At 41.9% G+C, this 25,013-nt stretch overlaps 1 protein-coding gene and 2 pseudogenes across 1 annotated transcript; all 3 read left to right on the plus strand.

Moving 5' to 3' along the window:
- Window positions 1-6,016, plus strand: part of LOC115129331 (bifunctional heparan sulfate N-deacetylase/N-sulfotransferase 1-like) — a 103,307-nt pseudogene extending 97,291 nt beyond the window's left edge.
- Window positions 6,017-9,863: 3,847 nt separating this feature from the next.
- Window positions 9,864-21,493, plus strand: LOC115129339 (HLA class II histocompatibility antigen gamma chain-like). Its single transcript, XM_065018523.1, has 8 exons — window positions 9,864-10,056; window positions 10,776-10,945; window positions 12,873-12,961; window positions 14,528-14,590; window positions 14,708-14,791; window positions 17,749-17,830; window positions 20,649-20,705; window positions 20,869-21,493. Exons 1-7 carry the CDS (start codon window positions 9,965-9,967, stop codon window positions 20,672-20,674), a joined length of 606 nt encoding a protein of 201 aa, XP_064874595.1. The 5' UTR covers window positions 9,864-9,964; the 3' UTR covers window positions 20,675-20,705; window positions 20,869-21,493.
- On the plus strand, window positions 15,222-16,829 carry LOC135571833 (stonustoxin subunit beta-like; annotated as a pseudogene).
- Window positions 21,494-25,013: the final 3,520 nt, after the last annotated feature.

The raw sequence follows: 25,013 nt of genomic DNA on the forward strand, positions 1-25,013 counted from the left end.
ACTCCTGGTACCAGGTTGGTTTATAATACATAATAATAATTACTACTCCTGGTACCAGGTTGGTTTATAACTCCTTATAACTGTTGTATATAATACATAATTACTACTCCTGGTACCAGGTTGGTTTATAACTGTTGTATATAATACATAATTACTACTCCTGGTACCAGGTTGGTTTATAACTGTTGTATATAATACATAATTACTACTCCTGGTACCAGGTTGGTTTATAACTATATAATACATAATTACTACTCCTGGTACCAGGTTGGTTTATAACTAATATATAATACATAATTACTACTCCTGGTACCAGGTTGGTTTATAACTGTTATATAATACATAATTACTACTCCTGGTACCAGGTTGGTTTATAACTGTTGTATATAATACATAATTACTACTCCTGGTACCAGGTTGGTTTATAACTGTTGTATATAATACATAATTACTACTCCTGGTACCAGGTTGGTTTATAACTCCTTATAACTGTTGTATATAATACATAATTACTACTCCTGGTACCAGGTTGGTTTATAACTGTTGTATATAATACATAATTACTACTCCTGGTACCAGGTTGGTTTATAACTGTTGTATATAATACATAATTACTACTCCTGGTACCAGGTTGGTTTATAACTCCTTATTACTGTTGTATATAATACATAATTACTACTCCTGGTACCAGGTTGGTTTATAACTCCTTATAACTGTTGTATATAATACATAATTACTACTCCTGGTACCAGGTTGGTTTATAACTGTTGTATATAATACATAATTACTACTCCTGGTACCAGGTTGGTTTATAACTCCTTATTACTGTTGTATATAATACATAATTACTACTCCTGGTACCAGGTTGGTTTATAACTGTTGTATATAATACATAATTACTACTCCTGGTACCAGGTTGGTTTATAACTGTTGTATATAATACATAATTACTACTCCTGGTACCAGGTTGGTTTATAACTCATAATTACTACTCCTGGTACCAGGTTGGTTTATAACTGTTGTATATAATACATAATTACTACTCCTGGTACCAGGTTGGTTTATAACTGGTACCAGGTTGGTTTATAACTGTATATAATACATAATTACTACTCCTGGTACCAGGTTGGTTTATAACTGTTGTATATAATACATAATTACTACTCCTGGTACCAGGTTGGTTTATAACTGTTGTATATAATACATAATTACTACTCCTGGTACCAGGTTGGTTTATAACTCCTTATAACTGTTGTATATAATACATAATTACTACTCCTGGTACCAGGTTGGTTTATAACTGTTGTATATAATACATAATTACTACTCCTGGTACCAGGTTGGTTTATAACTGTTGTATATAATACATAATTACTACTCCTGGTACCAGGTTGGTTTATAACTGTTGGTTTATATAATAATACATAATTACTACTCCTGGTACCAGGTTGGTTTATAACTCCTTATAACTGTTGTATATAATACATAATTACTACTCCTGGTACCAGGTTGGTTTATAACTGTTGTATATAATACATAATTACTACTCCTGGTACCAGGTTGGTTTATAACTGTTGTATATAATACATAATTACTACTCCTGGTACCAGGTTGGTTTATAACTCCTTATAACTGTTGTATATAATACATAATTACTACTCCTGGTACCAGGTTGGTTTATAACTGTTGTATATAATACATAATTACTACTCCTGGTACCAGGTTGGTTTATAACTGTTGTATATAATACCTAATTACTACTCCTGGTACCAGGTTGGTTTATAACACCTTATAACTGTTGTATATAATACATAATTACTACTCCTGGTACCAAGTTGGTTTATAACTCCTTATTACTGTTGTATATAATACATAATTACTACTCCTGGTACCAGGTTGGTTTATAACTGTTGTATATAATACATAATTACTACTCCTGGTACCAGGTTGGTTTATAACACCTTATAACTGTTGTATATAATACATAATTACTACTCCTGGTACCAGGTTGGTTTATAACTGTTGTATATAATACATAATTACTACTCCTGGTACCAGGTTGGTTTATAACTGTTGTATATAATACATAATTACTACTCCTGGTACCAGGTTGGTTTATAACTCCTTATAACTGTTGTATATAATACATAATTACTACTCCTGGTACCAGGTTGGTTTATAACTGTTGTATATAATACATAATTACTACTCCTGGTACCAGGTTGGTTTATAACTGTTGTATATAATACATAATTACTACTCCTGGTACCAGGTTGGTTTATAACTGTTGTATATAATACATAATTACTACTCCTGGTACCAGGTTGGTTTATAACTGTTGTATATAATACATAATTACTACTCCTGGTACCAGGTTGGTTTATAACTCCTTATAACTGTTGTATATAATACATAATTACTACTCCTGGTACCAGGTTGGTTTATAACTCCTTATAACTGTTGTATATAATACATAATTACTACTCCTGGTACCAGTTTGGTTTATAATTCCTTATAACTGTTGTATATAATACTGTTGTATATTACTACTCATGGTACCAGGTCTGTACGATGCATAACTATTCCTCAGTATGACTGTCATGTTCTAATCCTACGTCAGGATCTAATCCTACGTCATGATCTAATCCTATGTCATGTTCTAATCCTATGTCATGTTCTAATCCTACGTCATGTTCTAATCCTACGTCATGTTCTAATCCTACGTCATGTTCTAATCCTACGTCATGATCTAATCCTATGTCATGATCTAATCCTATGTCATGTTCTAATCCTACGTCATGTTCTAATCCTACGTCATGTTCTAATCCTACGTCATGTTCTAATCCTCCGTCATGATCTAATCCTACGTCATGATCTAATCCTATGTCATGATCTAATCCTATGTCATGTTCTAATCCTACGTCATGTTCTAATCCTACGTCATGTTCTAATCCTACGTCATGTTCTAATCCTCCGTCATGATCTAATCCTATGTCATGTTCTAATCCTACGTCATGTTCTAATCCTACGTCATGATCTAATCCTACGTCATGATCTAATCCTACGTCATGTTCTAATCCTACGTCATGTTCTAATCCTACGTCATGTTCTAATCCTCCGTCATGATCTAATCCTATGTCATGTTCTAATCCTACGTCATGATCTAATCCTACGTCATGATCTAATCCTACGTCATGTTCTAATCCTACGTCATGTTCTAATCCTACGTCATGATCTAATCCTACGTCATGTTCTAATCCTACGTCATGTTCTAATCCTACGTCATGATCTAATCCTACGTCATGATCTAATCCTACGTCATGTTCTAATCCTACGTCATGATCTAATCCTACGTCATGATCTAATCCTACGTCATGATTCTAATCCTACGTCATGTTCTAATCCTACGTCATGTTCTAATCCTCGTCATGTTCTAATCCTCGTCATGTTCTAATCCTCGTCATGATCTAATCCTACGTCATGTTCTAATCCTACGTCATGATCTAATCCTACGTCATGTTCTAATCCTACGTCATGATCTAATCCTACGTCATGATCTAATCCTACGTCATCATCTAATCCTACGTCATGATCTAATCCTACGTCATTATCTAATCCTACGTCATGTTCTAATCCTACAGCACCAGCGAGCTCATGACGACCCAGTGGCTCTGAAATACTCCTTCCATGATGTTATCGTGGCTACCCATGATGCCCCGGTGAGATTGCGTGTGCTCCAGAACCGTTGCTTGGTTCCGGGCTGGTACGCCATCCACCTGGAGAGATGGCTCAACCACTACCACTCCAGTCAGGTCCTGGTTCTGATGGGCAGCAGCTGAAGACTGAGCCGGCCTCAGTCATGGACAGGATCCAGAGGTTTTTAGGCCTGGTCAACACGGTCAACTACCACAGGATCCTAGCGTGAGTCACTTCACAAACAGAGCAGATAACTTCCCTAGCCACTTACCTCCATATGGCAATACGGGCTTAGATGTATTGTAACCACAAGCATTTAAAAATGCAAATTGTCCTGTGCATTTAAAACTGAGGCTCCCACATTAAGATGTAATGTGTTTTCTCCAGGTTTGACCCCAACAAAGGCGTCTGGTGTCAGCTGCTGGAGGGAGGGAAGACCAAGTGTCTGGGGAAGAGCAAGGGGCGGAGGTACCCTGACATGGACCCAGAGGTAAGAGTTGTCATTTGCCAATGCAAGTTGTTCACTGATTTTTGTTCATTAAGATTCATGTTTGTTAATTACCTCTAGGATTATTCTGTTTGTAACTGGTAAGGGGGGGTTTTATGTGTGTGAGCGCCAGATAACGTTGATTGAATCCTGACTGTGTCTGTAATGATAATTCTATCTCTCTCTCTCTCTCTCCCTACCTCACTCCTATCCTTTTTTCTCTCTCTATCCCTCATCTATCTCTCTCTCTCTCCCTACCTCACTCCAATCCATGTTTTTCCCTCTCTCTCTCTCAATCCTCCAGTCCCAGTTGTTCCTCAGGGAGCACTACAGGGATCAAAACATAGCATTATCTAAGCTGCTGTACAGGATGGGACAGCCCCTGCCCAGCTGGCTCCGAGAGGAACTGGTCCATACCAGGTAGCAGGGGGAGGGGGACAGCTCAGCGGACTGTACCACAGCTTAACCACCCCCCATATGGAGGAGTATGATATGAATCCCCTGGAGGATCCATAGGAGGGTAAGAAAGGGGTGTGTTCTGATGAAGGCCTCTCCTTCTGTATGTGCTCTTCATAAGAGGGAAGAACAGGGAGGAAGGGAGAGCAGGGATGGTGACCTGTGGTCGATGAGTCTGCAATGGCTCATAACCTAGGCCCTAAGTGCACTCCTCTCTCTCCCTAAATTGTACCTCCCCATGAAATACCACCACCCTTACTTGGTACATTCTATGAAGAGACTACCCACAAGACTGTGCCACCTCTTACAGAGGTGGAGGGGTGTGAAGGTACCGGTACAGATAGGATGGGATGGAGAGGAGGGTGTGGTCAACCCTCATCCCCTCTTTCTTTGACTATCCCTTGCGTTCCTCACATGGACTTGGACCTTACTCTTGAGAGGAACTGGAGGATGAAGAGGAAGAGTGAGACTTGCCTAGCCTGCACAGTACCAGTCATTTAAGGCTGGGTGAGGTGAAAAAAGGGCAGATATTACACTAGAGCAGAGATCAATTAGTACTTGAATCAATTAAAGAACGAATGCCATTAGTTGAAAATGCCTGTGGTTTCTATCTAAAAACCATAGGGGGGTGGTATGATGTATATTGACTCAGGCTACAGGTGTGATGTGGTCTTATTCACTAGGCCTTTAGACACTAGACATGAACACATTTACCAGTGCCCTGACAGAGTCTTCACCACTACATTACCTGGCCTATTGACAGTTCTTATTTTTTAAGATTGGGATTTGGAGACATGTTATTGTAAAAGGTGACCAGAAACACATTTTGCTTCGTTTCTGTTTCAGATGGGTTTGCATACACAGCACAGGAAGTGTCAGGCAGACAGCCAGGCTGCACACATTGAAAGCACAATATGCAAAGTATTGGTACATCTCATAAATAGATTTTACAGATACACACACATTCTAATTTATCAGGTTGTCTGAAAGCACAGTCATTCTAATTAACAGCTTGTCTGAAAGCACAGTCATTCTAATTAACAGCTTGTCTGAAAGCACAGTCATTCTAATTAACAGCTTGTCTGAAAGCACAGTCATTCTAGTTTAATAGGTTGTCTGAAAGCACAGTCATTCTAGTTTAATAGGTTGTCTGAAAGCACAGTCATTCTAGTTTAACAGCTTGTCTGAAAGCACAGTCATTCTAGTTGAATAGGTTGTCTGAAAGCACAGTCATTCTAGTTTAATAGGTTGTCTGAAAGCACAGTCATTCTAGTTTAACAGCTTGTCTGAAAGCACAGTCATTCTAGTTTAACAGCTTGTCTGAAAGCGCAGTCATTCTAATTAACAGCTTGTCTGAAAGCACAGTCATTCTAGTTTAACAGCTTTCTAGTTTAACAGCTTGTCTGAAAGCACAGTCATTCTAATTAACAGCTTGTCTGAGTTTCTAAATAGGTTGTCTGAAAGCACAGTCATTCTAGTTTAACAGCTTGTCTGAAAGCACAGTCATTCTAGTTTAATAGGTTGTCTGAAAGCACAGTCATTCTAGTTTAACAGCTTGTCTGAAAGCACAGTCATTCTAGTTTAATAGGTTGTCTGAAAGCACAGTCATTCTAGTTTAACAGCTTGTCTGAAAGCGCAGTCATTCTAGTTTAATAGGTTGTCTGAAAGCACAGTCATTCTAGTTTAACAGCTTGTCTGAAAGCTCAGTCATAACACAGATATTACATTATGTGAAGTCGGTCCCACGTGAAACAAAGTACAACTTATGAAGGCTTCATATAGTATCCATAAAGGCTTCATAGGCACTACAAAAATGCTTCACAAATCATCTATAATCATATTTCATACTCTAAATGGTGTATAAAAGGTGACTACACTTCCCACTGTAGGATGAATTGCCAAATGTGACATAACACACTGTATGCTTATACACCATTCATAGTGTCATACGCTAATTTTGAAGCGTTTATGTAGTGCTTATAAAGCCTTAATGTATGCTCTTTCAAGCGTTTATAAGTTGTACTTTGTTTAAAGTGGGAACGTGAAGTCTGACATAAGCTAAGTTTAAATGCACTCCAGTCCATCAGTCTTCTGCAGTGTGAGGATTATTTTTAATAAATCCTTATTTTGAATGTTCCATTTCATTTGTTTTAGCAGTTGTTCATAGTATTTCTGAGTTGCATCAGGGAGAATCTAAATCATGAACATCTGACATAGTCAGTATGGCCCAAGTTATAGTAGTAGTTGTAACTCAGACATTAGTCACATGGTACTACCACTGCAAGCATACATAACAAAAAGCTGCTCTTACCGCAATACTTTGTACAACGTTGTTCAGACGTAATAACAACGGACATGCTGTTTCTTACTTTCCTGACTCTGTAATCTAATGTTATAGACATCAATTATTGAATGCGATTGAGGTGAAACTCTTTCAGCCCCCTCTCATAATGCAACGAAAGAGGTAGTCGCTCTGGATAAGAGCGTCTGCTAAATGACTTAAATGTAAATGTAAATGTAGTCAGTGGGACAGAATCATCCAGGTAGTGTTGAATTGTCACTACTATGGATCTTAATATAGTGCCATCTGCTGAAGTCCCGACAGATCTCTTTCATCCTCTGTTCATACGAACGTTCCTCCCCTCAACTACCCCCACACTGCCAATTGTTGTACAGAGCTCCTTGATTTCTTTATTTAAAGTATTATTGACATGATAATAACACAATAACAGCAATGATGGTACTAATCTCCCCGGACTGTACGATAAAGACTTGTAATTGTTGTCAATCATTTTTACAGTGTAACTAATATTGTCAGTGCTTTTTAATTAGCAAATAAAACCACTTGATTTTTTATATTTTTCAGAAATGTTCTAGTCTTTCCCCACTGAGACCCCTGTGTGTGTTTCTGAATGTTTGATACACAAGTGTTTTCAGAGAAGTACGACATCATTTGGAAAGGAGAAGCAGATTACACCTCAAATCTGAGATGAAGATCAGTCTCTCATGAGGGCATGAGAGAATGTCTCACTCGGGACGGAGAGGTTTTACTATATTTTTACAGGGGTATAATGGTTTCAGTTGAATAGTACTGGTATTATGTTTTTAGTTTGAAGCTAGGTATGAGATCAGATCAGTACAGACTATAGGTCTTCAAGGTTCCACCCGAACACAAATAATTTCCCCTCGGGTCCGAGTCAGATCCTGTTTGTCATCTGGTCTCAGTTCTATGTAACTACAGCTGATAGGCCCAAATGGACCCGACCATGGCTCTGCATAGCCTATAGCATATAGATTTTACGCTAATAAGGTGAATTTATGACTTATAGAAGGCTTAGCTAACATATAAAGAGATATTCATTAACCAGAAGAGCAACTTTGCTGATAAACATCATTATTTTATCACTTTGGTCCAATCGGGTCTGGTCTAGAGTCTAGCCCATTTGGGTTCAGGTCTGATTGTTCTCTGGTCCAATCGGGTCTGGTCTAGACTCTAGCCCATTTGGGTTCGGGTCTGATTGTTCTCTGGTCCAATCGGGTCTGGTCTAGACTCTAGCCCATTTGGGTTCGGGTCTGATTGTTCTCTGGTCCAATCGGGTCTGGTCTAGACTGTAGCCCATTTGGGTTCGGGTCTGATTCTTCTCTGGTCCAATCGGGTCTGGTCTAGAGTCTAGCCCATTTGGGTTCGGGTCTGATTGTTCTCTGGTCCAATCGGGTCTGGTCTAGAGTCTAGCCCATTTGGGTTCGGGTCTGATTGTTCTCTGGTCCAATCGGGTCTGGTCTAGAGTCTAGCCCATTTGGGTTCGGGTCTGATTGTTCTCTGGTCCAATCGGGTCTGGTCTAGACTCTAGCCCATTTGGGTTCGGGTCTGATTGTTCTCTGGTCCAATCGGGTCTGGTCTAGAGTCTAGCCCATTTGGGTTCGGGTCTGATTGTTCTCTGGTCCAATCGGGTCTGGTCTAGAGTCTAGCCCATTTGGGTTCGGGTCTGATTGTTCTCTGGTCCAATCGGGTCTGGTCTAGACTCTAGCCCATTTGGGTTCGGGTTTGATTGTTCTCTGGTCCAATTGGGTCTGGTCTAGACTCTAGCCCATTTGGGTTCGGGTTAGATTGTTCTCTGGTTCAATTGGGTCTGGCCTAGAGTCTAGCCCATTTGGGTTCGGGTTTGATTGTTCTCTGGTCCAATTGGGTCTGGCCTAGAGTCTAGCCCATTTGGGTTCGGGTCTGATTCTTCTCTGGTCCGTTCAGGTCTGGGTACCTCCAACTTTTTGGACCCGTGAAGACCTCTAGTACAAACATCAACCTCCAGGGTTCAAACTGTCCATAAGAGTCCAAACTGGGTTCAAATGGTCTTTGAGAGTAAATGAGTACTGTGTTGATTACTTTCTGACCTTACGGCATGATCTGATTCCTTTTGATTGCATCTTCTGTGGATTTTATCTTTCTGCACTTTTCTCATCACCGCTACCACAATGGAAAATCCCCAACATTCACTGTAGAGTAAGTGGAATTCTGATCCACACTTCTATGGAATGACTGATTTGGTTTACAGACTTAAATGAAAGCCTTCAAGGCATCCAATGAGTATAGAGCTTTGGCAGTGTTGTCTCTAGAGAGAAAGGTTTCCAACATCTTGCATCATTATCAACTGTAAGATCATAAATGTCCACTAACTTTTCTTATTACCATACTGTAGCTTCAAAAGTATTTATATCCTATTCACACTATTTCAATATAGAATAAAGGACAAAAAACATCATCTTGATTTTCTTTTGTATGTATTTTTATTACTTCTTGAAAAGAAGAAAAGCAAAATATTGCACTGGTGCAAACCTCTGTCCATAAGTATTCTGTCTATTATTTGATAAAAAATGAATGCATTTTATCGTTACTGGCCCAGCATAGGTACAGTGCTAGATAATACCTGGATTGTTGTTTAACCTTAGGACTCCATTTTTTAATTAATTAAGATCTTAAGAATGAATGCATTTCCTTAAAAACAATCAAATGGGATGTCGATTTTCAAATGTAAAACCTGAGGGATTTTCTATTTACTTTCTATCTACTATTTTTCATTCGTGAGAAGTAGAACTACTTTTCATCGCTTCAGATTTGTCTGCCTCTATCAACAAGTGATGCAGTGCAGGTTGACCAATGACAGCTTAGTTCAAACTCTACAATCTAGTTGAACCTGCCCATCACTTTATAGACTCGGGGCTTTCCAATCCTGGCTCGACTGCCTGTCATTTCAGACAGACGCTTTCTTCGAATAGATCTCTTCCCTTTTTACTGATTGCAGAATTTGAGAGAACATAGATTTGAAGAGAATGGAGGAGCAACAGCAGCAGAGACACGATGATGCGCTCCTGGAGCGCGCAGGGAGCCAGGACGTTATCCTCCCAATAACAACCAACACAAGGTGACATTAACAGTAATTTTACGAAACACATTTTATAGATGTTGCAGTTACTTCGTTACATGCATCTGCGTATTGTCTATAGTATGTTTCTTCATTCCCCAAAGTAAGGTTCAGGTATGTGTAAACTCAAAATATTATATTACAATAATCATGTAGAAAAAAATATGTAAAACATAAAGAAAATCCATCAATAAGTGCAATATTTTATATAACTTATTTACAACGTGTATGCTATTGTGAATTCACGTCATTATTGAAAGTATGCATAAATGATATTGGGAGTATTATCAATGGTTTGATGATGCTGACTACATTCCCTATGCTTTCAATCGTTCCTTTACACTCAGATGAAGCCTCTGCCTAGTAACTACTGATGTCTCCCAAACCTGTATTTATCATGGGCTCAGGAATGAGGAACAGAAAACAGTGTTGAACATTTTCATTCTTACTGGTTTAGGATCAGCTTTTGTCTCTGCTCCGGGTCTCTGATTCGTTTTAGGAGGTGCAGGGATGTCACAAAGACAACCCCATACATGTCAGAAATGCAATTCTGATTCCCATAATCTTTTTTAAAAAGTAAATAATGTTTGGTCTCCATAAATCAAGGTATAATTTCAATTTGTTTCCCTCCTTATATTTCTCCCTCTCTTTTTACTTTCCATCTCGTCTAATCTATCACCCCCTTTATCTACCGATCTTGCTCTCATTCCCTCCTGTAGGGCCTCTAACAGCCGTGCTTTTAAGGTAGCAGGGCTCACAGTGCTGGCGTGTCTTCTCCTAGCCGGCCAGGCCCTCACAACCTACCTGGTCTTCAACCAGAGGGGCCAGATCTATGACATGCAGAAGAGCAACGACAACATGCGCAAGCAGCTGAGAAACAGACCACCGGGTAGGGGATTGGAGGAGAGGGAAGGAGGGGTGTTGATGTGTAGAGTTGGTGGCCAAAGGAGAGGGAAGTGAGATCTACTTATGTGGAAAGAGAGACTGGGGGGACTGGATAGAAAAGAGGAATGGAATGGGTAGGGGTTTTATTCCACAGAAGGGACCACCCATACAGTCATGAGTCCATATATTTTTTATGTAAGTTGCTTTGGATAAAGTGTCTGCTAAAAGCCATATATTATTATTGTAAGAGTTGGGTAAATTACATTTATTGTAATCTGTAACGTCACTTTCAGATTACCCATACTCAGTAATGTAATCCGATTACTTTGTTACTTTTAGATGACTTTCCCTAAGAGGCACAGGTTAGTAGCTGGCACAGACCGTCTTACAATTGGATTTGAAATCTAACCTTAACGACACTGCTAACCCTAATGCCTAACCATAACTTTAAATAAAGACCAAAAAGCAATTTTTTGGTTTATATATATTTACAATATAGCCAATTTTGACTTTGAAGCTGGCCCATTCTACCTTAAGGACGACTCGTCCCAATAAATGTCAACCTGCTTAATAAATGTCAACCTGCGAAAAATGTATATTACCAATTGAACATCTATTGCACGATAAATCAATGTTAGAGTTTACATAGCTGGCTTTAAATGGATGTTGTATTTTACTTTATGAGTTGGTTATGTAGGCTTCTTCAACCTATTGATTTCTACTACATATAATAATACTATTAGATTATATCTTTAACCAAAGTCTGTCAGATTTCCAGTCGTTCCAATGATTTAATACCCCTTGATCCTCAAGAATAGGACTTGGAAATCTAGATAGGCCAACTTGTTTTACATGAGCATGACTCCAAAAAACAAATGACTATTTAGCCTAATCTTTTTTTTTTGTGTTGTCATGGAGGACTGATTGGGCTCATTGCTTCGAGTTGAAAAATAAATGCTGCTCTCAGAAATGGCATGCTTTGAGCACTACAGGAAAGTGCTATTTGCATGTGAAAAACTAGATGGTAGTTTTCCATTAAGAAAATAAAAGCCCCACTCCTGGTCTTCTTAAATGAAACTAGTTGTTGACAGTATGGAGCACAATATCACAGGGGAGTTTAGAAGGGAGGAACTCAAACAGGGGAGGGGGGGGGTGTTCATGACTCTGGCTCTGTTGCAAAATGTTTCTTAAACGGAAGCAAGTGAAACGTGGAGGGACCTACCTGAATTTGTCCAATACAGAATCTCGTTTGGTTCTTAACCGGTTTCCGTAATGAATACACCCCTGGACGCAAAAACAATGATTTGATAGGCAGCTTAAACAAAATATACAGTACATTAGTGAACAGCCAACCACAACAACCACAATCCGTAAGGCGCAAATAAATGGGAAAGCAGCATTGTGATATCAGTATCGCCTGTAGGCTACACCACTGCTGTCATCCTTACCACCAAGCGTGTATTCAAGTTGGATAATCTTTGGATGCCGACAGCAGTCGCACCATTGGAAGTCATAGCTTGGACTGTAGCCTACAAAAGCCTATTCCTGCTTTTTTCCCGCGACCCATCAAACGCATTTGGTGTGTCATCATAGTGGTCTGATTTGTGGTTAGACTCGCTCAGGCGAAACAAACCTTTTTTCAACGCTGATTTGAATGTCATTGAGAAAACAGAAAGGTGTAAAATAATTTTCCGCAAACATCCTTTCGGAATTTAAAAGTCATGATAAAAGTTAGCATCTAGTTTTTCACAAGTTTCTGCGATCTGATTACAATAGTTTAGCTGGTAATGTAACGATTACAATTTTTTTGTCATCATTACTCCCCAACCATGTTTAATGTAGAAATTTGGGAGGGGCCACCTTCAATCCTAATTGGAAGTGTTTTATCTTATTCACACTGACCTGTCGTCGTCTTCCCCTCCTTGCTCCAGCTGTGGCCCCTGTCAAGATGCAGACGCCCATGCTCAACATGGCCCGGCTGATCGACTTCACCGATGAGGACGTCAAGACTCCCATGACGGTATGACTCCTCTTTCCCTTCTTAGAGCAGGTGTTGTTTAACTTTTTCAGCCTGGGACCCAAATGATATATTCTGTGTTTTCCTGGGACCCAAGCTTATGAAAACATGCAACTATATGTACGTATCGGTACATTTCATTGCACTTATGCATAAAACAAACGCAATATAGACAAAAACAAATAACAATTAAATGAAATGAAATATCCATATAAATAGCCATTCATATTTATTTTTCCCCATTTAAAAACACTTACATATCTGTCTAGGTTGGAACTGTTTCTGTTAAAATACAATAAATGATTTTCATTCTGAACTGGAATAAACTGATTGATCACATCACACAGATGTATAACAGAACACAAACACACACACAGTCCTAATGAGAGGTGTGTGGCTGGTTGAAGTTTTCAACAAGCATGTCTATTCTGGGCTCAGTTTTTGGCAGTGCAACCCTGAGGTCATGCTCAGCATGGAGTCTGTTTCTGTACTTGTTTTTTTAAGTATGCCAGAGTTGAGAACCTTGACTCGCACAGGTATGTGGTGCCAAACTGGATCAGAACATCTACGCGCTCCTCGTTATTTCTCAAAAGTTGTATGGAAAAAAAGAGCGAAACTCATTGCTGTGTTTGGGTTTCTTGACGATTGAGTTCAGTCAGAACTTGTGGCTAGCTTGAGTCCATTTGATGACAGCTGTGAGTGATGGCAAGTGGGAATGATAAGTCAATGGCTGAGAGCGCATCATCTGCTGCTGAACGACAGCGCTGCAGGTCGCGGAGGGATCTTCAATAAAACTGCAGAGAAAAACATGATGTAAACCGCAAAGCACACAGGCGTCTCCCTCCCGCTCGTGCAGCTGCCAAACTGAGCAGAGACACCACTGATAAGCATGGAGCGCACTTACAGAGAGAGTAGTTGCACATGGCCAAATCAATTGTAGTAATGAATGAAATAACTACACTTTCTCTGACATGTCGCGACCCACTATTAATGGACATTTTTGTAGGGGTTGATATATTATTCATGTGAAAATCAAGTCTGACATTTGTAAGTGGAAATTACAAACTTTACAAGTCTTTTTAAACCTCAAATACACTACAAGTGTTTAATTTCCTGCAACCGGGTGATCAAATGATGAACCAACATCTGTAAACACAATCATTAAAAAGATAACATTTTCTCTGGATACAGCATGCACACTACTAGACCAATACATTAGACCGATACACACACTAAAACAATATACACTCACAAGACCAGGCATAGTAACCATAACACATGCCACTTCACACAGTTCAGGAGTTCATGGCCTTTGAGTTTAAAAAAATAAAGACAATTAGTCTGTTGATACATTATTAATAGGTCTGTGACCCATACTTTAAGAAAGGCTGTTATAAAGGCTTTTATGAACTGAGGGGAAACAGCCACTAGATGGCAGCAACAAGCTCACTTGCAAATGTCAACTTGTGTCCCCTAGGACTAAGCTCCCTCTTCCTGCTCCTTTGAAATTCAAATAAAAAGATGAGTATTGTGTATTTTTGTCTGTCTGACTGTCTGCTCTCCCATCAGAACCTGGAGGCCACTGCAGTTGCAATTGTGAGCCTGGAGGAGCAAGTGAAGAATCTGCTGCAGGTAAATTAATTAATCAATATTAATCAATGAATCCACCCTTTGCATTGAAGTCCCCTCTACAAAGACAGGAACAGTTTAAATATCAGCCATTGATTGATTGATTATTGTATTGTTCAGAACCCCCAGCTGCCCCAGTTCAACGAGACGTTCCTGGCCAACCTGCAGAGCCTGAAGAAACAGGTGGAGGAGACTGAGTGGGAGGTGAGACTTATATGCGTCCCAAATGGCACCCTATTCCTCTTTAGTACACTACTTTTGACCAGGGTCATAAGACTGTGATCAAAAGTAGTGAACTGTATAGGGACCCTGATAAAACCCTAAGACACATGTATGAATATCCACAAATAATCATGACATGGTCCACGTTACCTTACAGTATCTTACCCAATGGCTGGGCGGTGTACAGTGTTTTACTATATACCGGTAATGATGCAAGGACCGGTTTGAGTTTTTAAATGACCTTCTAAACCAAATGTGATAGATACTCCGGCGCGTATAATGTCTGTTTTTATAGTTTACTCTGTTTGCTACTTAAGTAATCGCTCTCTCTCTCCTGCTGCTATGTGCTGCTAACCACACCATGCCCTGCCCCTGTCACTCAAGGGGAGAGCAGTTGCTCGACCACTGAGTCATGAGCACGTTCTTGCCGTTCACTCCGCATGGTCAGATGGATGCAACATTCGCTTTCCACTAGCACTCTATAATTACACTTAGTGTGTGTATCTTGCTGTCTGCAAACTACTGTCTGCTAGTTTCTACGGTGTTGTAGATCTCCACTACAGTGAATATAGTGGAATTTGTACTGCTTCCAGAGCCCAAGACCAGAGAACAGTTGTTATAATATTCCTGTCAGCTCACACTGGACCCAAACACAGTACACACAACCCTCTCTCTGTCTAAAGGGAACAGGAAGGTGACCTGTACAGGCCAAGACCAACCATATTCTGATCATCCAGACAGATTTACTGCCTACGAGCAGGTTCTGTGTAGAGAGGGTCTGTCTGGACGCTGTTACTGGGAGGTGGAGTGGAGTGGGGAGGATGTTGATATAACAGTCTCATATAAAAACATCAGCAGAACAGATACAGGTAATGGTGATGCATTTGGATACAATCACAAGTCCTGGAGTTTACTGTGTTATCATGGTAGTTATTATTTCAGGCACAATAATGTTAAGACTAAAGTATCAGGCCCTCAGTCCTCCAGAGTAGGAGTGTACCTGGATCACAAGGCAGGTACTCTGTCCTTCTATAGTGTCTCTGACACAATGTCCCTCCTCCACAGAGTCCAGACCACATTCACTCAGCCCCTCTATCCTGGACTTTGGCTCTCTGGTACTGCTGAGCTGGTTAAACTGTAGTAGGGTCCACATAGATACTAGTCATGCTGGTGTAGTCTATAGCTGAGCTGGTTAAACTGTAGTAGGGTCCACATAGATACTAGTCATGCTGGTGTAGTCTATAGCTGAGCTTGTTAAACTGTAGTAGGGTCCACATAGATACTAGTCATGCTGGTGTAGTCTATAGCTGAGCTTGTTAAACTGTAGTAGGGTCCACATAGATACTAGTCATGCTGGTGTAGTCTATAGCTGAGCTTGTTAAACTGTAGTAGGGTCCACATAGATACTAGTCATGCTGGTGTAGTCTATCGCTGAGCTTGTTAAACTGTAGTAGGGTCCACATAGATACTAGTCATGCTGTACGACCCTGCCTCACACAGGAAGCGGCGCAGGTCCTAATCCAGGCACTTGTCATCTCCCGTCTGGATTACTGCAACTCGCTGTTGGCTGGGCTCCCTGCCTGTGCCATTAAACCCCTACAACTCATCCAGAACGCCGCAGCCCGTCTGGTGTTCAACCTTCCCAAGTTCTCTCACGTCACTCCGCTCCTCCGCTCTCTCCACTGGCTTCCAGTTGAAGCTCGCATCCGCTACAAGACCATGGTGCTTGCCTACGGTGCTGTGAGGGGAACGGCACCTCAGTACCTCCAGGCTCTGATCAGGCCCTACACCCAAACAAGGGCACTGCGTTCATCCACCTCTGGCCTGCTCGCCTCCCTACCACTGAGGAAGTACAGTTCCCGCTCAGCCCAGTCAAAACTGTTAGCTGCTCTGGCCCCCCAATGGTGGAACAAACTCCCTCACGACGCCAGGACAGCGGAGTCAATCACCACCTTCCGGAGACACCTGAAACCCCACCTCTTTAAGGAATACCTAGGATAGGATAAAGTAATCCTTCTCACCCCCCTTAAAATATTTAGATGCACTATTGTAAAGTGGCTGTTCCACTGGATGTCATAAGGTGAATGCACCAATTTGTAAGTCGCTCTGGATAAGAGCGTCTGCTAAATGACTTAAATGTAAATGTAAATGTTGTAAAAATAATTACGTAGCTAGTTAGCTAATACTGTCTGGTACCAGTGTTGGTGTAGACCTAGATTAGCATTTTTGTGCAACTGTATCTTATCAGAGAGGAAAAAGCCGAAGCAGGAATATGTTGGTTAGCTAGCTATACGAAGTAAGAAAACAACATGTAATTTAACATCCAATGAGGGTCACTTGGAAACACTGACCAACACTTTGGTTCCTACCCTGTCAATAATTCCTCAATGGCTTATTCAGTCCGTGTCTACCCTGGGGCGGCAGGGTAGCCTAGTGGTTAGAGCGTTGGTCTAGTAACCGGAAGGTTTCAAGTTCAAACCCCCGAGCTGACAAGGTACAAATCTGTCGTTCTGCCACTGAACAGGCAGTTAACCCACTGTTCCTAGGCAGTCATTGAAAATAAGAATTTGTTCTTAACTGACTTGCCTAGTTAAATAAAGGTTAAAAAAATAAAATAAAATAAAAACAACAACAATGTATTCAAGGTTCTGCCCACTATATTCCAACTATAGAATCAGAACAATTGTTATATTTCCATAATTCCAAAAGTTCACCAATGTTTGCCCATCTCATGCTGTGTGGGAATTATAAATAAAGTAGTTTGGAGTTCGATTGAACAGTATAAGTGGAGAAAGCCCCATTGAAATCACTTACAATGTATGTGTTGCCACCCTAGGTTCATAAGATATATAAGCATATTTAGAACATTTATTATTCAAAACATAAAATACCATATCGCCCAACCCTATCTTACCCTGAACCCTGAATGTGTCCCTCAGGGCTTTGAGACCTGGGCGCGTTATTGGCTGCTCTTCCAGATGGCCCAGGAGAAGCCCCCTGTTCTCCCCACACCTCAGCCAGGTGAGCTTACCCCCCCCCCCCATCAACACCTCCAAACCACCTCCTCACCCCCACCACCATCTCCTCACCCCCACTATCACCTCCTCACCCCCACCACCTCATCCTCACCCCCACCACCACCTCCTCACCCCCACTATCACCTCCTCACCCCCACCACCTCATGCTCACCCCCACCACCACCTCCTCACCCCCACAACCTCATCCGCACCCCCACCACCTCATAACTTCATGTCTCTTGTCTCTCCCTTTCTTATTTCTCCCACCCCACCCCTAAACCAAGTATTTAATATAAATTCACCATTGCTCTTTTCTTTCCCTCTCCTCTCTTCTTTCCCTCTCCTCTCTTCTTTCTTTCCTCTCTCTTCTTTCCCTCTCCTCTCTCTTCTTTCCCTCTCCTCTCTTCTTTCCCTCTCCCTCTCCTCCCCCTCCTTTCCCTCTCCCCTCTCCTCCCCCTCCTTTCCCTCTCCCCTCCTCCCCCTCCTTTCCCTCTCCCCTCTCTCCCCCTCTTTCCCTCTCCTCTCTTCTTTCCCTCTTCTCTCTTCTTTCCCTCCTCTTTCTTTCCTCTCCTCTCTTCTTTCCCTCCCTCTCTTCTTTCCCTCTTCTCTCTCTTTTCCCTCCTCTCTCTTCTTTCCCTCCTCTCTCTTCTTTCCCTCCTCTCTCTTCTTTCCCTCCTCTCTTCTTTCCCTCTTCTCTTTTCCCTCTCCTCTCTTCTTTCCCTCTCTCTCTTTCCCTCTTCCCTCTCTTCTTTCCCTCTTCCCTCTCTTCTTTCCCTCTTCCCTCTCTTCTTTCCCTCTCCTCTCTTCTTTCCCTCTCTCTCTCTCTCTCTTCTTTCCCTCTTCTCTCTCTTATTTCCCTCTTATCTCTCTTTCTTTCCTCTCTCTTATTTCCCTCCTCTCTCTTCTTTACCTCTCCTCTCTCTTCTTTCTTTCCTCTCTCTTCTTTCCCTCTCCTCTCTCTTCTTTCCCTCTCCTCTCTTCTTTCCCTCTCCCCTCTCCTCCCCCTCCTTTCCCTTTCCCTCTCCCCTCTCCTCCCCCTCCTTCCCCTCTCCTCTCTTCTTTCCCTCTCCTCTCTTCTTTCCCTCCTCTCTTCTTTCCCTCCTCTCTCTTCTTTCTTTCCCTCCTCTCTCTTCATTCTTTCCTCTCTCTTATTTCCCTCCTCTCTTCTTTACCTCTCCTCTCTCTTCTTTCTTTCCTCTCTCTTCTTTCCCTCTCCCCTCCCCCTCCTTTCCCTCTCCCCTCTCCTCCCCCTCCTTCCCCTCTCCTCTCTTCTTTCCCTCTCCTCTCTTCTTTCCCTCCTCTCTTCTTTCCCTCCTCTCTCTTCTTTCCCTCTCCTCTCTTCTTTCCCTCCTCTCTCTTCTTTCCCTCCTCTCTTCTTTCCCTCTCCTCTCTTCTTTCCCTCCCCTCTCTTCTTTCCCTCTCCTCTTCTTTCCCTCTCCTCTCTTCTTTCCCTCTCCTCTCTTCTTTCCCTCTCCTCTCGCTTCTTTCCCTCTCCTCTCTCTTCTTTCCCTCTCCTCTCTCTTCTTTCCCTCTTCTCTCTCTTCTTTCCCTCTTCTCTCTCTTCTTTCCCTCTCCTCTCTCTTCTTTCCCTCTCCTCTCTCTTCTTTCCCTCTCTTCTTTCCCTCTTCTCTCTCTTCTTTCCCTCTTCTCTCTCTTCTTTCCCTCTTCTCTCTTCTTTCTTTCCTCTCTCTTCTTTCCCTCTTCTCTCTTCTTTCCCTCTTCTCTCTTCTTTCCCTCTCTCCTCTCTCTTCTTTCCCTCTCCTCTCTCTTCTTTCCCTCTCCTCTCTCTTCTTTCCCTCTCCTCTCTTCTTTCCCTCTCCCCTCTCCTCCCCCTCCTTTCCCTCTCCCCTCTCCTCCCCCTCCTTCCCCTCTCCTCTCTTCTTTCCCTCTCCTCTCTTCTTTCCCTCTCCTCTCTTCTTTCCCTCCTTTCTTCTTTCCCTCCTCTCTCTTCTTTCTTTCCTCTCTCTTATTTCCCTCCTCTCTCTTCTTTACCTCTCCTCTCTCTTCTTTCTTTCCTCTCTCTTCTTTCCCTCTCCTCTCTTCTTTCCCTCTCCTCTCTTCTTTCCCTCTCCCCTCTCCTCTCCCCCTCCTTTCCCTTTCCCTCTCCCCTCTCCTCCTTCCCCTCTCCTCTCTTCTTTCCCTCTCCTCTCTTCTTTCCCTCCTCTCTTCTTTCCCTCCTCTCTCTTCTTTCCCTCCTCTCTCTTCTTTCCCTCTCCTCTCTTCTTTCCCTCCTCTCTCTTCTTTCCCTCCTCTCTTCTTTCCCTCTCCTCTCTTCTTTCCCTCTCCTCTCTTCTTTCCCTCTCCTCTCTTCTTTCCCTCTCCTCTCTTCTTTCCCTCTCCTCTCTCTTCTTTCCCTCTCCTCTCTTCTTTCCCTCTCCTCTCTCTTCTTTCCCTCTCCTCTCTCTTCTTTCCCTCTCCTCTCTTCTTTCCCTCTTCTCTCTCTTCTTTCCCTCTTCTCTCTCTTCTTTCCCTCTCCTCTCTTCTTTCCCTCTCCTCTCTCTTCTTTCCCTCTCCTCTCTCTTCTTTCCCTCTTCTCTCTCTTCTTTCCCTCTTCTCTCTCTTCTTTCTTTCCTCTCTCTTATTTCCCTCCTCTCTCTTCTTTCCCTCTTCTTTTCTTTCCTCTTCTCTCTTCTTTCCCTCTCCTCTCTCTTCTTTCCCTCTCCTCTCTCTTCTTTCCCTCTCCTCTCTCTTCTTTCCCTCTCCTCTCTCTTCTTTCCCTCTCTCTTCTCTTATTTTCCTCTCTTCTCAAGAACGTTATGTCTGGTAGGTACATAGTGGTGGTGATGGGACAGTTGTCTCATGTTACTGTTTGTTTCCCACAGTACCCCGTCAGAGGAGGGCATCTTAACCCAGGATGATGCAGCTGAAGGAGTACAAGAGTGAGTGTTAGATAGAAACTCAATAACAAACAGACAGAGATGTACAATATATAGACAACGCTTTGGATCACATGTCTGTCTACTGTGTCTCTAGACTGTTCATCTGAATACATTGCATGATAGTTTGGCACATATGGTTGACTCTTTTCTCTATATTTTGCAGATGAGTCAACCACAGCACCTGATGGCCTTCTTCACCAAGTGTCCTCTCCTATAACTCACCCCTCCCCCCCAAAAAAATACACACAATTTTCCTTCTGTCTATCTCACACTCTCCTTTATTATCATATAGCTAAGTTACCTGGAAGGCAAACCGATCAATGTTCTCTTTTGATTTCTGGATGATTTGCCTTTGGACAGCATATAAGGCTTCAACTATTCAAATGTTATCTTGTGAGCTCAGCTATGTTAAGCACTGCTAGAGATATACATATGAAGTGTATGTTACATTTTACTCCATGCGCACAACACCCAAACTTTCCATACCCCAAACCCTGACCCTCTGACCCTACTCCTGTCAATATTTAACCCACGCCCTTACCATGGTCCTCCAAACATACCCCTCTAATGGGGGCTAGCCCCACCTGTTTTTTTTTATCTGCCGCTCCCCATAGATTGCCATAGGACTTTGTTTGAAAAGCTTACTGTCTATATAACATAGATTAACATCTATTTGTCCATCTCTTTAATGCATGCCTTTACTATTATGAATGAGGATGTGGGGAAGTGATTCTACCAAGAGATGTGAACCAGACAGAATTAATAAAGTATGTTGTTTCCTACTGGAACACTGTTTCAAGACTCTTAGAGTCTATCCTCCACAAAATAACAATGGGATGTAGAAGTAATCAACATTTTAAAATGAATAGATTCTTTTGACCTGCCCACATTTCATTGGAAGATGCAGTGTGAACTCTTAACATAGTCTATTAGTTAGGAAGGGACACTAGATACAAATGTATGTGAACATACCTTGGTGTCAAGAATCGAAATTGGTGGATTCTGCTTTTTCAGCCACATCTGTTGCAGACAGTTGTATACAATTGAGCACACAGCCATGCAATCTCCATAGCCTAACATTGGCAGTAGAATGCCCTTACTGAAGATCAGATCAACGTGGCACAGTCACAGGATGCCACCTTTCCAACATGTCAGTTCATCAAATTTCTGCCCTGCTAGAGCTGCCCCGGTCAACTGTAAGTGCTGTTATTGTGAAGTGGAAACGTCTAGGAGCAACAACGACTCAGCTGCTACGTGGTAGGCCACACAACCTCACAGAATGGGACTGCCAGGTGCAGAAGCGCATAAAAATAGTCTGTCCTCGGTTGCAACACTCACTACCGAGTTCCAAACTGCCTCTGGAAGCAACGTCAGCACAAAAACTGTTTGTCGGGAGCTTCATGAAATGGGTTTCCATGGCCAAGCAGCTGCACAAGCCTAAGATCACCATACGCAATGCCAAGCATCAGCTGGAATGTTGTAAGGATCATAGCCATTGGGTTCTGGAGCAGTGGAAGGGCGTTCTCTGGAGTGATGAATCGTGCTTCACCATCCGGCAGTCTGACGGCCGAATCTGGGTTTGGCGATGCCAGGAGAACGCTACCTGTCTGAATGCATAGTGGCAGCTGTAAAATTTGATGGAGGAGGAATAATGGTCTGGGGCTGTTTTTCATGGTTCGGGCTAGACCCCTTAGTTCCAGTGAAGGGAAATCTTAACGCTACAGCATACAATGACATTCTAGAAAAATCTGTGCTTCCAACTTTATGGCTACAGTTTAGGGAAGGCCCTTTCATGTTTTAGCATGACAATGCCACCGTGCACAAAGCGGGGTCCATAGAGAAATGCTTTGTTGAGATCGGTGTGGAAGAAAGTGACTGGCCTGCACAGAGCCCTGACCTCAACTCCATCGAACACCTTTGGGATTAATTTGAACACCGAATTCGAGGCAGGCCTTATCACCCAACATCAGTGCCCGACCTCACTAATGCTCGTGGCTGTATGGAAGTAAGTCCCTGCAGCAATGTTCCAACATCTAGTGGAAAGGCTGCCATAACATCCTCTCTTCTTTCATGACATGTTCAACTTTTGGTCTCTAGCTCAGACAGATTTTGATGGTTATTTTATTATTAGGTCAATTAGATTGTCAGGGTGCAGAAATTGTAGGCTAAGAGTTAAACATATGAGAGATTGATTTAGTGAAGATATTGCCAACGTCTTATGACAATCAAACCGTCAAATGTCCTGCTTCCATAACTCTCCCCTTGTGGTCAGGCTGAGGGCCACCAGAGGGAGCTGCTGGTCCTGGTAATACAGAGGCCTGTCACTGTGGCCCTGTAGGCCGAGGGACCTGGAGACCCAGCAGCACGGGAGGAGGAGAGTCTGCAGGTAGGGCTGGCTGGCGGCCATACAGGATGCAGTCGGCCTGTCCTCAGAACCAACAGCTACGGGCAGACAACAAACGGCACCGCAAAGGTGACTTACTCACCTGTATGACACCTGTATAACATACGGTGCCTTCAGAAAGTATTCACATTCCACATTTTGTTGTGTTACAGCCTGAAATTAAAATGGATTCAATTTAGATTGTTTTGCCACTGGCCTACACACAATACCCCATAATGTCAACGTGGAATTATGTTTAGACATTTTTACTAATTGATAACAAATGAAAAGCTGAAATGTCTTGAGTCAATAAGTATTCAAACCCCTTTGTTATGACAAGCCTAAAATAAGTTCATGAGTAAACATTTGCTTAACAAGTCGCATGAGAAGTTGCATGGACTCACTGAGTGCAATAATAGTCTTTAACCTTATTTTTTTTATGACTACCTCATCTCTGTACCACACACATTCAATTCATTATCTGTAAGGTCCTTCAGATGAGCAGTGAATTTCAAACACAGAGTCAACCACAAAGACCAGGGAGGTTTTCCAATGTCTCGCAAAGAACCGCACCCATTGGTAGATGGGTAAAAATGAAGAAAGCAGACATTGAATATCCCTTTGAGCATGGTGAAGTTATTAATTAACCTTTGGATGATTTGTCAATCCACCCAGTCACTAGAAAGATACAGGCGTCCTTGCTAACTCAGTTACCGGAGAGGAAGGAAACGCTCAGGGTGACTTTAAAACAGGTACAGAGCTGAATGGCTGTGATTGGAGAAAACTGAGGATGGATCAACAACATTGTACTTACTCCACAATATTAAGCTAAATGACAGAGTGAAAAGGAAACCTGTACAGACTAAAAAATATTCCAAAACATGCATCCTGTTTGCAAAAAGGCAAGTAAAACTGCTAGAAATGGCGCAAAGAACTGAACCTTTATGTCCTGAATACAAAGTTATGTTTGGGGCAAATACCACACATCACCAACACAACATATTCTAAAGATGTTTGCCACAACATATTTGTCATCGGCAAGGACTAGGGAGTTTTTTTTTTAGGATAGAAAGAAACCTAATGGAGTTAAGCACAGGAATATCAGAGGAGAACTTGGTTCAGTCTGCTTTCCAACAGACACTGGAGACAAATTCACCTTTCAACAGGAAAATAACCTGATAAAATAATTCCACTCTGAAACCTTAACTGTATGAAATTTATCATAATCTGATGTGTGTAGTTTTAGTCGGAATTAGGTTAAACAATGTATCTGTATAGTGGAAAAACAAGACTGACTGAGCAAGGCGTAGCTTAGGATTTGAACTTGTGTGTGTGCCTAGTAAAATATCAAAGAACAATTCAAACTGTGTTTGGAGCGACCTGGCTAGGCCTCAGAGACTTGGGAGAGGACAGGGAGTACTTCTCAAGGTCTCAGGTCAGCTAGGCCTCAGAGACTTGGGAGAGGACAGGGAGTACTTCTCAAGGTCTCAGGTCAGCTAGGCCTCTGAGAAACTTATATTACAGGGAGTACTTCTCAAGGTTTCTCTAATCTCGGGGGAATGGAACTGTCAGCTGGGTAGTGATACACAGTGGTGAGAACTCTGGAGAAGGATAAAACTCACCTGCTGTTCGTGTGTATGAATGTGCGTAGGATATCTGTTTGCGTGGAAGTATGTGCGCAGCTATAAAATTGATGTTTTTGTACTCTTGACTTTAGAACGTTCTCTGAATAAACGGTACTATCATTTTGCATGAACGAAGTCTTTGACTAATTAAACTCGTGGTCTTACAGATCTCGGGGATTGGTAAGAGTTATTGATTATCATTGGAATTAAATTCTCTTGACATAACCTAAAACAGAAATATGTTGCTTACCAAGACAACATTGAATGTTCCCGAGTGGCCTAGTTACAGTTTTGACTTAA

This window comes from Oncorhynchus nerka, linkage group LG5 (genome assembly GCF_034236695.1).
Source record: "Oncorhynchus nerka isolate Pitt River linkage group LG5, Oner_Uvic_2.0, whole genome shotgun sequence".
NCBI lineage: Eukaryota > Metazoa > Chordata > Actinopteri > Salmoniformes > Salmonidae > Oncorhynchus > Oncorhynchus nerka.

Coding starts and splice junctions, on each gene's coding strand:
- LOC115129339 (XM_065018523.1), top strand. CDS start 9,965: ATGGAGGAGCAACAGCAGCAGAGACACGATGATGCGCTCCTGGAGCGC. Junction 12,962..14,527: donor ACGTCAAGACTCCCATGACG/GTATGACTCCTC, acceptor CTCTCCCATCAG/AACCTGGAGGCCACTGCAGT. Junction 17,831..20,648: donor TCTCCCCACACCTCAGCCAG/GTGAGCTTACCC, acceptor TGTTTCCCACAG/TACCCCGTCAGAGGAGGGCA.